Source organism: Pongo pygmaeus, chromosome 23 (genome assembly GCF_028885625.2).
Source record: "Pongo pygmaeus isolate AG05252 chromosome 23, NHGRI_mPonPyg2-v2.0_pri, whole genome shotgun sequence".
Classification (NCBI taxonomy): domain Eukaryota; kingdom Metazoa; phylum Chordata; class Mammalia; order Primates; family Hominidae; genus Pongo; species Pongo pygmaeus.
The window spans coordinates 34,771,739-34,786,731 of record NC_085931.1 but is presented as its reverse complement, the minus strand read 5'-3'; the positions used below and the strand labels follow the sequence as shown (position 1 = coordinate 34,786,731).

Here is a 14,993-nt window from a genome sequence, read left to right as displayed (position 1 = left end):
GCCTTGCTCTGCATTCCGCAAGGCATGGGGATGCTAGTAGGTGGGTAGAATTGGTCCCAGGGCTCTGCCTCCTGCCAGGTAGTCTTTATAGAGTGGCTTCTTGGAGTAAGAATGGGCACTCTAGGGCACCATGGTAGCCTTGAAGTTCAGTCCCAGTACAGGTCTGGGGGGGGCCACCACCTTCGCTCTAGTGCCCTGCTGAGGCCCTTGCCCAGTGCTCGGGTTCCTGGATATAGCATGGGCATCTGCCTCCAACTTTCTGAACTGAGTGGGTAGGGCTTGAGAGCGGGTTTAAAGAAGTGCTGGAGAAGGATGACAAGGGGGCCAGTGCTCCATTTCTCTGGGGGCAGGATTTGCTATTCTCAAGAAAGGAAAGGAGACCTGCAGTGTCCCCTGCTGGGTTTGGTTTGCATCTACAGCATGCGTGTTGAGAGAGAGGCTGAGGATCTGAGTGTGTGCTGTGTCTCTTACCTCCCAGAAGGTTCATGTCATTACTCCCAGTCTCAGCACTGACACCCCACTGCCCACCCCAGTGTGTTAAGCAGAGGTGGGATGAGCTGACCCACCTGCTCCTTCAATCTTCAGTTCTGCAGACTTTCCCTGTTAAGATCCTCTCTCCCCTTCTTAGTTAAGTTAATCACCCTGTTCCCAAACTTTTACTCTTGAGAATATTGAGAAAACATACTAGCAGCAAACCCCTGCTCAGGGAATTAGTTTTTGCCAGCTGCTTCCTGGGAGGAAGTACTATGCCAAAGTTTTCAGGAGAGGAATGCCTTTCCTGGTTGTCCACATGCCATGTGGCCCTGCTCACATGTACCTGGGCTAGGGTACCCAAGCACTGTCCTCTGCAGCTCTGCAGGCTTCCACTGAGTCCACGCCACATGCGCCACTGTGCTTGGATGTCAGCCCATTAGGGTTGAGTATGCCTCTAGATGCAGGAAAGGAGGGAGGCAGGAGCGCCTCAGAAAGGGGGCCATGATGCCAGCTGTCCCATATGTGTGCGTGAAGCTGTTGGTGAGCCACTGCAGATCACTCAAGCATGACAACTGGGCATGACAGGTCCTGGGTGCCAACATGCTAGTTATTTGTTCTGGAAGTTTGCAGAGGGAGCCATACAAATAAGTTCAAATATGGTTTCAGTGGTTGCACAGTTTTGAACATTTGTTTTAAAAAAATGTCTTCAAAGTGATTCCTGTCAAAGACACAAAGCCATCAGGATCCCATGGCCCATCTTTCCCCAGTCCCAGCCCCGCACTGGCCACCTGTGTGCTCTGTCCAGGCCTGGCTGCGTAGTGCTTTCAGAACTCAGCTGCCTCACCTCTGAGAGAAAGCAGTGTCTGCAACATGAAAATGTTTGGGGTCCTAAAATAGCTGTGATCTTAGAATGTTAAAGTGGCCCTTTCAGCAGGTATACTAGTTCCTAGGGGAAGGCCCAGGTTCCAGGGAGAAGCAGCAGATTGCTGGTGTCAGGGGATGTGCTGGTGGCCTCAAGGGGCCACACTGCCCACCTCTGTTCCTGCTTCTCCTTCCTGGGAAGAGAACATGTAGCTCCTAGTTTCCACTCAGCTTCTTGGCCTGAGACCAGCCTTTGGTCTACTGTGGGAGGAGAGGGGCGTTAGCACTGATTGCAGGCCACCGCTGAGCCCTCATACTACCAGGAGGGTGATGGGTGCTTCTAGCCCTGGTACAGCTGAGGAGAAGCAGTCACGGGGAGGTCAGATGGGGAGGTCAGACAGGGAGGCAAGTGCACAGCAGGCCCTGGTCAAAGGATCTGATTTCCAGTCCAAACTCCATTGCATATGTGCTCTGCAACCTTGGACAAAGGACTTCACTTCTCAATTTCCTCACCTGTTGAATGGGGTAATGTCTTCCTTATGGGTATTAAACAAAAGTGCTAGCACATTGCAGCCACCTCCTAGATGGAGTTCTCCAAGTCATTGGCGGAACTAGGGCAAGACCTAGGTAGCACTGCATAGAGGGAAGAGCCTGAGCTCTGGGGCCAGTCCCCCTCAGTTTGCACCCCACCTCTCTCCAGCTAGTGGCATGGCCTCACAAGAGGTGGAGGTAGTGTCCTCTGAAGCAGCAGCTCCTGAGTGGGCTTGGGCATGGGGCTTTCTGGATCCCGGTTTCCTACCCCCACAGAACAATTAACTTGCCAGCAGTGGGAGAGGGAGCCAGGCGTCAGGACTTTCCTTGGGCATGGTTAGGAGACCTTGCATTGGAGCTGCCTTCCCACATTAGTATGCCTTTACTTCAAAACCAGAAATCAGCTAGGATCAATTCTGATTTGGTTTAAGATTTAGAAAAGATTTAGAAAAATAGCTCCAGGTATATGTGGGTTGTTTGACATTTGATAATAGCTGCTTCAAAGGACCCAAATTTGTTCTCTGAACCACCCTCACCTGCAACCTTGTGTCACCTGCACTAGGGTGGGGAGCATCCTGCAGCCTGTGCATAACTCTGGTTAAAAGCCTTTGGAATCGGCCCCTCAGGTCACTCTGACTCTACCGCAACCTGGTGTCAAAGCCAGCCCTTCACGGAACAGCCAGGAGGGCATCACAGCTGACCTCTGGCCAAGCTGAGAAAGAGAGCAAGAGAGAGAACAACAGAGAGAGAAGCTTTGTCCTCTGCTGTGCTGCTGGCACCTCTGGCTGGTTGTGCTCCCCATCTGCCTAACTTCTCCCTTCCGTCGATCTCTTGGAATTTGCCCACAGGGCTGAAATCCCTAGTGTTGAAGCTTCCTGACCAGGAAAACAAGGTGACCCGAGGAGCACATCGTGACCTTCAGGGGGTTCCCAGTGATTGCTCTTTATACATGTTCAAACAACATAAGGAGATCTTTGAACAAGACCTCTACCCCTACCCTGTGTACAGTATGCGTGTGTGTGTGTGCGTGTGCGTGTGTGTGTGTGTGTGTGTGTGTGTGTGCGTGCCGTGTGTAGTTATGCCGTGCCACTCAGTGCTATGTGCTTGCTCTGTGCTGGGCCCTGGCAGGTGCCTGCAGGGTAGTAGCATGTCTCCATCTTCATAACTGCCCTGCAGGCTCGGTCATGCCCCTGTTTCCCCAAGAGGAACCTGAGCTGAGGGCAGGTAGGCACTCATCCAAAACTGCCTGCTATAGTCAGGGTATAGCCGAGAGATACTGGGTCTGAATCTCCCTCTACCCCTAGCCAGAGGTGAGACTGACACTAGGAAGGCCCTGTGGTTGGCCAGCTTGGCAGAGACTGAATCTGTGCGTGTTTCCCTTGTCCTTCAGCAGAGGGCCCAGAGAGCTTGGCCATTACAGAATGGCTTGGTTCGTCACTTGGCCTGGCTCAGCCCCGCTTTGGGATGTGTCGATAGTGGCTCTCTTGGACTAAAATCCTTGCTCTCTGCCTGTCGTGCTCCATGTCACTTCAGAACGCCAGAGTCAGAAAAGGCCTCAGAGCTCGGAGGCCTCGTGCTGTGGTAAGTCTGGGGCTGAGCCTCTCTAGGGTCTTTGGCCAACCTGTGGCCATGCCCATCCAGGTGATTCCATCAGTGCTGTGCCAGGTGCATAGAACAGCACTGGTCCCTGCTGTAGAGGAGGTTGGTGCAAATCAGTCAGTTACATAGCTGATGCCAGCACCAGAGAGGTGGGGTTTGTTCATCCCAGAGAAACCTGGGCCTGTTGGTGGGGTAAGAGGCCTTTCTGAGGAGGCAAAGTTTAGCCAAGATCCGAGGGGTGTGTCGGTGTTTCTCTTGAGGGGTTGGGGAGAGGGAGCAGCCAGGGTCAGAAGAGTGGGAGCCTTGGAGGCTGGTACCCACCAAGGGTGGTGATGCCTACCTAGTCCCACTGACAGCATCGACAGAGCCACTGAGGAGTCTCAGGCTACCTTGAGCCCCAGGTTGTAGGGTGTGGGCCTTACTGGAGAGCCCAGGGTGCCCTGTGCCAAGCCCCCATTGTGGCCATCCATCCTCAACCTCCATGCTGTCACCGTCTGTGTCGTGTGCCGTCTGTGCTCATCTTCACCTGTCGCCCCATGCTGCTTCCACCAATATTGCCCGTGCTGCCCCTAACCCTGACCACACTCTGTTCTCCAGGCTTTGTCTTTCTGCTTGCACCTGTCACGGCTCGCTTCAGGGAACAGCGCAGACCCGCATGCTCAGCTCTCAGTCCGGCTCCCTGCTACCCCTGTGACCAGGAGCACCTTCATGTCTGCTCGCCCTGTGATTTGGAGAGTGTGTTTGATGCGCTTGGCTTCTGCTGATGGCCTCTCTTCCCAGTTCTGGCCAGAGGCAGATGCAGTGGGGGCCTCTTCTCCACTGCCCGCCTGCCTGCACCTCCAGCAGGTGGCCCAGTCCTATATTTCCATTGCTTTGCTCTTTCTTGCTTTAAAATAAACAACAAAGGCAACAGACTCTAACATACCAAATTATCTTTACAAGGACAAAGGTGTAAAAATGCAAATTGTGTACAGTAGCCCTGATGCTCTGAGGTGGGTCCTGTGTCTTCAGCCCACCAGGGCCAGGCTATGTAGGGCGGAGAGCTGTGAATGGCAGTCAGTCCTAAAGGGCAGGCCCAGCCTGGCCTCTGCTCAGTGACCTCCCCTCCTAGGGCTAAGGGGAGGTCAGTTTCTGGTTGGAATGCCGTTCCTAAACAGACCTTCTCAAAGTGGGAGAGACTGTAAGTGGAGCTCAGTTTGTTCTGCTTGTTCCTGACGGGCAAGGGACAGGGGAGGCTGTCAGGGAAGAGCCAGTCACCTCTTTTGTTCTCTTGTTTCATTCTTAGCTTTTTGAAAACCTTTAGGAGTTAGCTGGTCATGGCATTTATTGAGCATCTATTGTGTGCCAGGCATGGAAAAGGGTGCCATGGGGAAAGTCAAGATGATGGTGCCTTGATTCCTGCTCCCAGGTTGGATCTGATGTCCCATGATATCATGGGGCAGTAGTTGGTGCCAAGGAGGAGTGCCATGAGCTGGCAGACAGGAGCAAGTTCTGGGGTTTGGTGGGTTGGGAGGAATTCCTGGAAAAGGTGAGTCTCTAGAGAGGCCTGCAGGCCCGTTAAGACATGGAGGTTGGAGAGTCCTACAGCTTTTGGATACTGAGGTGACTGGGGTGGATGAAAAAGAGACTTTGAGGGGAGACAGCTTGGGAAAGCAGCTGGGCTCTGAGGGTTGGGCTCTTTCCTGTGGGCAGTAGGGAGAGTGATGTGGTCACAGGATCTCTCTCTCTCTGGGCTCTAAGGAAGGCACAATTTTCCCCCCATCATCCTTTGAAGAGCCTTCCTGGGAAGCTCACTAGATGACTGGGGGATGCCAGCTTCACACCTTACAGAACTGCTTCGCTTCTTCTGGCATTTGTATCAAGAGGGGCTGTTCACCTGCCTTTGGTCAGGAAAATGTTTAAAGCCTCCTGAGGCCTCCCTGGTCAGTGCCTTTCCTGGCTCAGAGGGCAGGATGAGAGATGCATGATGAGGCCTCTGAGCATCAGGCCCCTTCAGGGCAGCACCACGGTGTCTACACGTATCAGGCTTCTGATATGTCTGCCAGGCTTTGAGGTGCCTGGCAGTGCTCAGTTGGCCCTCACCTGTGAGCACTGGCAAAGAATGGACAAGTGGTGCAGCCTGGCCCTCACATGATGCCCTCGTGCCCACCTGCTGCCTGCTGTGTATCTGCCTCTCTCTCAGGGACCCCCAGGTTTCTGGTATCACTTTTCTTTGGCATCCATCCAGTCTTCTCAGCCTGACAATGGGCACCCCGATTTCCCAGGGCCAGCCTTGCTTCTGGTGGACGTGTTCTTTTCCTGTGGTTGGCCAGGATTGACTGAGGCAGCTTTTGTCTAGTCAGAAAATTTCTCAAAATATTAATTCCACCCAAGTTTACGGTTCTTAGAAACCTGTTGTTTCCTGGTCGGCAGGACATTTGTGGTCTTTTCTGGGGCACTAGTCAGAGCTGTTGCAGTAGCACAACCATACATCTTCTTCCTCAGGCTTTCACTGCCCCAGGCTGATGGAACAAATGTCCGTGAGCTGTTTCTGGTCTTACTGCTGGAGCAAATGGAGGAAACACACTTAAAGAGACACTGGAAACTTGCATCTTGTAACTAAAGAGCTCTTTTAGGCTGGCCTGGGAATCCTGGGATTGTCCAAGGGATCTGAGCTGAGTCAGACCTGAACAAGGAGGACTCAGAACACAGTCTTTTCTCACACTGAGTGGGGACAGGCAGCCTTTCTGTCACTGAGCCAGGTCTCTTTCCCTCTGCGTTGCCAGCTGTCATTCCTTTACAGTTGATCTTGCAAATCCCACCCTGGAAGTGGAAGGTTCTGGAGCTTAGAGGGAGGCAGTTTAATAAGCAGTTGGCTGGCAGACGCACATCCCCCTAAGGATTCAGAGGGAAGGCTAGCATGGCCCAGATGCATAGACAGGAAACATTCCAGTAATTAACAGTAACAATAAAATATTTATAATCTTGCCACAAATATTAATTAGTATGAGCAGGTTTTGTGTGGGCAGATTTTTAAAAGAACATTCTGAAAAAAAGAGCAAGGCCAACCTGTAGCCTGCTTGCTAGTGCCATTCTTCTTTCCTGTTGGCCTCCAAGCAGCTCCCTAAAGAAATCAGCTCTCAGCTCCTGAGACTCAAGGCTAGATACCTGGACTGTGGACAGTCCCTGGAGGTTCCATCCAGGGTGCCTGTTTCCCTGGAAGGCTCTCTCCACCCAGCCCCATAGGAAGTTTAGGCTAAGTCTGGCTCTCCTACATCAAAGAGGCTTTCCATCTGTCTCTTGCTCTGCCTCAGAACCAGGGGGCCCAGAACCCCCTCCTCACCCGAAAGCCCCTCCACAGAACAACAGCCTGACTCTGACTTCTCCTATCTGGCCTTGTTCTATTAGGTGAGGCAGGAGAACAGAATGCCTCTGCCACCAGGCTTGGCAGCTTTTGTCTGTAGAGCATAGGCAGACCCAGCTGATCCTCTGAGGGCTCAGCACAGGCCATTAGCACACAAAGTTGCATGTCAGCCCATTTGAACCTAGGGCCACAGGATCCCAAAGATCCTGTGGAGGAGGTAGGACTGGAGCCAGGCCTGTAGGCTGTTCCTGAGGCCAGAATCCCCTCTCCACACATACTCAAAGACTCCCCAGTTCACTTGGGCAGCATGAGAGCAGTGCATTATGGTGCTAGGCTGCGTTCAGCTGTCTGGGAAGCAGGTGGAGTATGGCTAAGGGAGTGGTCCTTGCCCAAAGGTACATGGCTGATGGATGGGGGTCCCACCCCAGAGAAACCTTTGACCCTCTTCTCCCAGAAGCCTTCCCTGTGTGCACTGGCCCTTCCTTGGCTGTGGGTCTGGTAACCTGAGAGATGACCTTGCAGAAGGGTCTGCTGGGAGTGGGGAGATGACAGTAGTCAGCGGCATCCTTCCTTTTCCTCCTGCCCCTCTTCAGGGGCCTCCCAGAGCAGGGGCTTCCTGCTTCAGGAATCGGGGTGGCTCTGGGTTACACACCGCAGTCCAAACAACCCTCCCTGCTGCCTGCCCTGCCAGCTTATCCAACTGCAGGGGTCCTGTTCTCCAAGAGCTTTTTCCAAGCACTGTGGCACATTGTCCTCCCTACCTTGACTCACCCAGCCCCTGGGGTGTCCCATCCACAGCAGCCCAGCTGGTGGCAGGATAAGGGTCCTTTTCACATGCTCTGCGATGTTCCTGGCAAACTTACCCGCTGTTCATGTCTGTCTGTCTGTCTTTCTGTCTGTCTGTGGCCTCTCTGAGGTCTTCAGTCAGCTGTACCGGAGGAAGTTTGCTTCCTCAGAAGAAGAGGAATGGGGGCTGGGGCACTTTCTGCCCAGGTAGATAGAGCCATTCTTTAAGAGCTTTTTCATTCATCCCTTTTGCCCTATTGATATGAAAGAATTGAAACTTGGTGTTCTTTCAGTCTGACTGGCTTGAAACTTGGTATGAAACCTTGGGTTGACTTTTAGTATTGGAAATCAGGGTCATTTTAAATAGGCTGTGCCAAGCCTTTCAGACACACAAGATCTGAAAGGAGCAGAAAGTGGGCCTTAGGCCTTGAGTCCCTTTTGGTGGCTCTCATTTGAAGAGATAACACGTCCCTGGACTCCTTCCTGTGGTGCTGCCCCCTTGGGAGTGGGCGGGAACCTTGGCAAGCACGTCCCCCACCTGCTTGCTTCACAGGCCAGCTGGGCATCTCATCTCTGTGTACATAGCCCCTGCCTCTCCAACTCTGCCCCAACAGCCCACCCCAGCATCATGACCTGCAGCATCATGATCCAAGACTGTGGTGAGCCCCATTAGCAGAGCCTTCCTCAGGGCCACTTACGTACCTTGATTACCCCTTAAACAAGGGTTTGTCTAGAATCACCACAATGCCCCCCAGGGCCAGTACCAGTCTCTGCTCTCTGTTTTTTTAGATGGTTGGCAGTTCCAGATTCTCACATCTGTGTCTGAGAGGCTCAGGAAGGGCCTGGCAAAGTGTAGTCAGCAGCCCTCTGTCCCTGCCAGGTCCCCTGGCTTGTGCTTGTCCTGTTCCACTGCTGTGGATGTTATTTTAAGAGTCTCAGCAGAGTCCCCACTCAATTGGTGGTTGTTCATCAGGGAGCAGAAGCCCCTGCACAGCATGCCGTCCTTTCTTGCCCACACAGTTCCTGGTGAGGTCTGGCCACCTTCACTGCCTGCTGGATGGATCCTGGTTCCTTCACATTGCAGCATCATGAGGGCGTTAGCACCTTGAGAGTAAATATCTACTTGCCTAAACCAATCCTTAGTTTTCATAATGATCACAGCTGGGATTTCACCAAATTGGCAATTCCTTTAGGCCCAGAGCCCAAAAGAGCCTGTGAGCTGGTGAGCTCGTGGGGCAGCCTGCCAGTCGGTGAAATCATCCCAGCAAGGCTTGCTTCCCAGAGCTTGCCGCAGGATGTGCTGCTGAGCTGTGCAGTGACTTCGGCTAGTCTCAGGCTGGCTGAGGAGATCCAGCCCTAGCCTGTCTTTCAGGGAGACAACTGCGGGGCATGGCCTGCTGTCTTTCAGAGACTCTGAGGCCTCATGAGCATTGTCTAAGCCATCGGTGTTCTCACTGTCAGGGCCAGAGTGAATGCTGCAGGGCTGTCACTTGTGTGCCGGGCACTAGCCACGCCTTTGTGGGATCCCATGTATGTGTCAGGGACAGAGATAGGAAGACAATGGCAATCATGTTAAAAAACGTGAAGTGGGGGCCTAGAGCAGCAAAATCATTTGGCCAAGATCACCCAACCCCTAAGTGGCAGATCTGGGATGGGAATGTGGGTCTGGGAGCCCAACTCTTAAGCTCCTACAATGACCCCGCGTGGCCTCTAGAGGGTCCCCATTGCCAATCCTCCCTTTACACACAGACAGCAAATGGGCTGCCCCACCTCTTCTTGATCCCCTCATGCTGGGGACTCAAGTTTGGGACATTTTGTGAGGGCTGCAGGCCTGCTCATAACCGCCATTCAGTGCTCATGGAGCCTTGTATTCTGGCTTTGTAAGTCAGGGAAGAGCCTTTCACAAGCGTGAGACAGAGGTTCCAGTCAGGTCTGTGCTCCTCCACTCAGAGGTCTTATACACGTCTCAAGTCCTCATTTCTCACTGTTCTGTCAGCCCAGCTGATACTGATGATCCATCAGTTCCTGGACAGTGGACATGGCAAAGGCAGCTATGAAGGAAGGGCTATGGCAGGGATGCCTACAAGGTCACTGTCCCCAAATCTTGGTATATGATGAGACATGGGTGAAGAGCCCAGAGCAGCAGGGCACCCTTTGGAGCACAGACCTGATCCTCAGTATCCTCTGTGCAGGCCATCCCACTTTGACAGGCCTGTTGTGTCAATGTTACCCCCCCATCTACATGGTGCTGCTTAGGTATTGGCTGCAATATGGCATCAGCAAAACCCTCTGCTCATTCAGACCTAAAGCTGTAATGGCAAATTTGAGACATAAGAGATAAAACATGCCCAGGTTCTCTGAAATAATAGTATTGATAAGCTGACATTTCGTGAACCTTTACTGTTTATTAGGCACTGATTCAAACACTTTATGTGTATTAACCTAGTTAATCATAACAGTTCTGTGAAGTGGGTGCTTGTATTATCACAGTTTTACATGCATGGAAACTGAAGTGTAAATAATTATGGCATTTACAGAGGCTCTCAGAGACAGTAGGTGACAGAGCAGAATTTCAGTTCTATCAGCCTGGATCTTCCAGAGTCCAGGCTTTCAACTTTTTTGAAACAACTTTATATTTTGCTTTTTTTTTTTTAGACAGGGTCCTCACTCTGTTTTTCCAGGCTAGAGTGGAGTACAGTGGCATGATCACTGCTCAGTGCAGCCTCAACCTCCTGGGCTCAGGTGATCCTCCCACCTCAACCTCCCAAGTAACTGCCACGCCTGCCTAATTTTTTAAAAAAATTTTTTGTACAGATGGGCATCTCCGTATGTTGCCCAGGCTGGTCTTGAACTGCTGGGCTCAAGCAATCCTCCCTCCTTGGCCTCCCAAAGTGCTGGGACTACAGGCATGAGCCACCCAGCCAAAACAAGTTTATATGTTGTTGCAAGTTTGCTTACCAGGCAGCACATGCCTACCCTACCAGTAGGACCCAGCTGATTAGCACTAAAACATGGACCAATACCAGGCTTTTAAGGTAGCTGAGCAAAGGGTTGGTGGACCCTAGGGGACTGTGTCTGCCTTTCTCCTTGTGTTCCCCAAGAGGCCAGTGTGGCATGGACCTCTGTGAGATGATACGTGGTTGCAGTTTTTAGGTGCGAAAGGGACTTAACTTGCTCATGGTCTCACAGGTAGTAAATGGCACAAGAGGAACTTGAACTTAGCTCTCTTGGTTGCTAGTTTATTGAGCTTCACCTCGAGGTATGTACAGTTCAAGACAAAGTTTTATTTTTTAATAGTTCTCGGCTGGGCGTGGTGGCTCACGCCTGTAATCCCAGCACTTCGGGAGACCGAGGTGGGTGGATCACCTGAGGTCAGGAGTTCGAGACCAGCCTGTCTAACACGGTGAAACCCCATCTTTACTAAAAATACAAAAGATTAGCTGGGTGTGGTGGGGCATGCCTGTAGTCCCAGCTACTCAGGAGGCTGAGGCAGGAGGATTGCTTGAACCTGGGAGGTAGAGGTTGCAGTGAGCTGAGATCTTGCAATTGCACTCTAGCCTGGGCAACACAAGACCCTGTCTCAAAAAAAAAAAATTTTTTTTTAAGTTCTATTTTATCTCTACTATTGGTTTATTATAGTATCATTTTTTTAAAAAAATGTAGTTGTTGCCTTAGGGTTAACAAAATACACCTTTAATTCATTGCAGTCTGCCTTCAGGTGATACTGTACTACTTCGTAGGCAGTGGAAGAGCTGCTCATCTTTTGCACTCATTTTCATTCGTTTCACTTTTACATATGCTCTAAGCCCACAATACATTGCTACTATTTTTGCTTTAGAAAGTAAACAATAATGTTTTGGAAAAATCAAACATAAAAAGAAGGTCTTTTATATTTACCATAACTTTAACCATTTCTGGGAAACTCCATTTCTTTATGTAGATCCAAGTTTTATCTGGCTTCATATTCATTCTACCTGAAAAATTACCTTTAACATTTCTTGTAACTCAGCTCTGCTGGTAATGAATCCCCTCAGTTTTTGTTTGCCTGGAAAAAAACAAACAAACCTTTTTTTTTCCTGCAATTTTTAGAGATATTTTCACTGAGTATAGAATCCTGAGTTGATTATTTTATTCTTTCAGCACTTTAAAGATACTGTCAGATATGTGTAATTTCTAATGAGAAGTCTGCTGTAATTCTTAACTTTGTCCCTCTGTATCTGATGTGTCTTTCTCTGACTGCCTTCAACATTTTGTATCTTTGGGTTTCAGCAGTTTCAAAATGGCCCACCTAGGTGTGATTTTGTTTTGTTTTGTTTTGTTTTTAATGTTTGTGGAGGGATCTTTCCCTTGCTTGGTGTTTTCTGAGAATCTTGGTGATTTGATGTCTTTTATTATTTTTGGGAAATTCTTAGTTATTATGTCTTTAAATATTTCTACTGTCCTGTTTCACCCTCATCTCCTTTTGTGACTCCAGTTAGCATGTTGGATCATTTGGATGCTCTGTTCTGATTCCTCCTGTCCACTCTTTTTCTCTGGGTTTGGATTACAGATGCTCCTCAACTTACAATGGGGTTATTTCCTGATAAAACGAACGTAAGTTGAAATTAAGTCAGAAATGCATTTAATATACCTGACCTACCAACATCATAGTTTAGCCCAGCCTCACCTAAACATACTTAGAACACTGGCGTTAGCCTACAGTTGGACAAAATCATCTAACACGGGGGTCCCCAACCCCCAGGTCACAGACTGGTACCAGTCTGTGGCCTGTTAGGAACTGGGCTGCACAGCAGGAGGTGAGCAGCAGGCAGGCGAGCACTACCACCAGAGCCCTGGCTCCTGTCCGATCAGTGGCAGGCGTCCTTAGATTCTTATAGGAGTGTGAACCCTATTGTGAACTGCACATGTGAGGGATCTAGGTTGTGCGCGCCTCGTGAGAATCTAATGCCAGAGAATAGTTTCATCCTGAAACTATGCCCCCCAGCCCCCACGGTCTGTGGAAAATTGTCTTCCATGAAACTGGCCCCTGGTGCCAAAAAGGTTGGGGACTGCTGATTTAACACAAAGCCTATTTTATGATAAAGTGTTGAATATCTCATGCAAGAGTATTGTACTGCATATCACTAGCTCAGGAAAAGATCAAAATTCAAAATTTGAAGTGTAGTTTCTACTGAATGCGTATCACTTTTGCATCATTGTAAAGTCAAAAAAATTTTAAGTTGAACCATCGTAAGTTGGAGATTGTCGGTATGTCTAGTGACCTGTTTTCAAGTTTTGATTCCCTTTGCTCCTCAGCTGTGTCAGGTTGGCTGCAATGTCTGGGAAAGGCATTCTTCATCTCTGTTACTGTGTTTTTTATTTCTAGCCTTTGCATTTGACTCTTGCTTTTTTTTATCTCACTGCTGAAATTTCCTGTCTCTTCATGCATGTTGTTCAGCTTTTCCACTACAGCCTTTGACATACTAATCATATTTATGAATCATATTAATCTTAGTTATTTTAAATTCCCTGACATGTAGTTCCAATATCTGGGTTATCTGTGAGTCTGGTTCTGCTGATTGATTTGTCTCTTGACGATGTACTTTTTTCTTTCTTTCTTTGTGTGTCTTATAATTTTTACATTGAATACCAGATATCACATGTAGGACAGAGGAAACTGAAATAAGTAATATTTATGCCTGGAATAGGCTTCCCTCTTTCGTTTCTAGGCTTTTAGTAGGGAAAGTTGAGTTAGGCTAGTCAGAAATTGAGCTGGCTTGGGTTTTGTTGTTGCTGTGGTTACTTTTAGTGCCCCAGTGGTGCAATCACAGCTCACTGCAGCCTCGACCTCCCAAGCTCAAATTCTTTTCATGTTACCTTGTGCTTAGTAGGGGAGCTGGTTTGTCACAACGTTTTTCTCAACATTCCAGTTCCACCTTCAGCCTTAGGCTTTTGTGTGCACCTCAGGGAGGGTACTCCTCCATGTTCTTGCCTTCTCCCTGCAGTAGACTCCCTTGCTTGTTACTCAGTGCATGCCAGCCTAGGGTTGGGGACATGGGGTAGTTCTCTGTTGTCTTGGTCCCAACCTCAGACTTAGGTGGGCTCTGTGTCCCTGCATCTCAGGGGTGGCACTTTCTCAGTGATTCTGCCCCTCCTTCAGTGGTAGGAGACCTCTAATGTTTGGACCCTAGATGATTTCCTGCCCCTCCCTTAGAATAGAAGGTTTCTCCTTTTCCCTTCCCCAGCTGCAGTGGGTCTTCACCTGTACCCTGAAAGCAACAAGGTTTCCTCCCCCACCTCCATGCCTGAAGGCTTCTGTTCCTCCAGGTAGGCTTTGTACCTTTTCCATAGCATCAACCACTCCTCCCCTCCAGATATGCACTACTCCCAGGAAGGTTTTCTCAACTTCCCTCTTTGCCCCGCCCCTATTCTTTCTCATGAGCACCTGTGAAGGTCCGAAGAAGGCTGCCAGTGAGTGAGTACAAACTCCTTGTCCATCTGTGGCTCCCAGAGATCTAGAGTTCTTCCAGATCACACCTGGCTTTTACTAACAGATTAAAAATGTTTCCTGAATTCTTTCCCACTTCATTTATTTCTGTTATATTTATATGGTAGAAAAACTACATAATGGTGGCTACTGTGCATCTCTTCCTAACTCCACATTTGACAACAGCACGTTGGTAACTTGAAAATTGCCATGATGGGAATATTTACACTCCAGAAATCAGTAAGTGCTATTAATCAGGGCTTTCTTTTTCCCTGAGAGTCAGTTGTTAAACATTTACCAGAATACCACTGTTTGGGAGAACCCCAGGAGGGTTGACCATGGAGATTGGTGCCTTTGGTGAGTTGCTCCGTGGCCTCTGGGATGGGTTGGGCCCAGCAGTGTTGAATGGCTGTGTTCAGGCCATCTCCTGCAAGGCAGTCCCCAGGCCACCAGCAGGGAGACTCACCATAGGAAGGCCTCCTGTGTTGGAGGTGGTGTAGGTTAATGCTCTCGCCCTCTCTTCCTCCTTCTCCCCTCAGACCGAAGCCAGGACAGCACAGCCGTAGCGCTCTCAGACTCTAGCTCAACGCAGGACTTCTTTAATGAGCCCACCAGCTTACTGGAAGGCTCCAGGAAATCCTACACAGAGAAGAGGCTGCCCATTCTCAGTTCCCAAGCAGGAGCGACGGGTAAAGACCTTCAGGGGGCCACAGAAGAAAGAGGTATGAAGCCCTAACTCGGTGAATTAGAACCACTTTGATGTCCTGTGGCAATCTGGGCAAAGCCGAAGGCTTCATGGCCCAGGGACCTTGGCTGGGCAAGTCACTTACTCTCTGGGCCTCCATTTTTCTCCCTTTAGGATGAGAATGGTCCCAGTGCCCGCCCTGGGGTTGTGAGGGTTGAGCGAGGCAGCTCCTGAGGGTGCGCCCAGAG

The 14,993-nt window shown here is 49.9% G+C and overlaps 1 protein-coding gene across 7 annotated transcripts in view; it reads left to right on the top strand.

Annotated features, from left to right (window-relative positions):
- Window positions 1-14,993, top strand: part of LOC129022957 (calcineurin-binding protein cabin-1) — a 169,510-nt gene that overhangs the window by 87,168 nt on the left and 67,349 nt on the right. For all 7 annotated transcript variants that reach the window (XM_054469340.2, XM_063662877.1, XM_063662876.1 and 4 more), the window contains one exon: window positions 14,600-14,782. In XM_054469340.2, coding sequence (XP_054325315.2) covers window positions 14,600-14,782 — 183 coding nt within the window. The remainder of the gene's footprint in view (window positions 1-14,599; window positions 14,783-14,993) is intronic.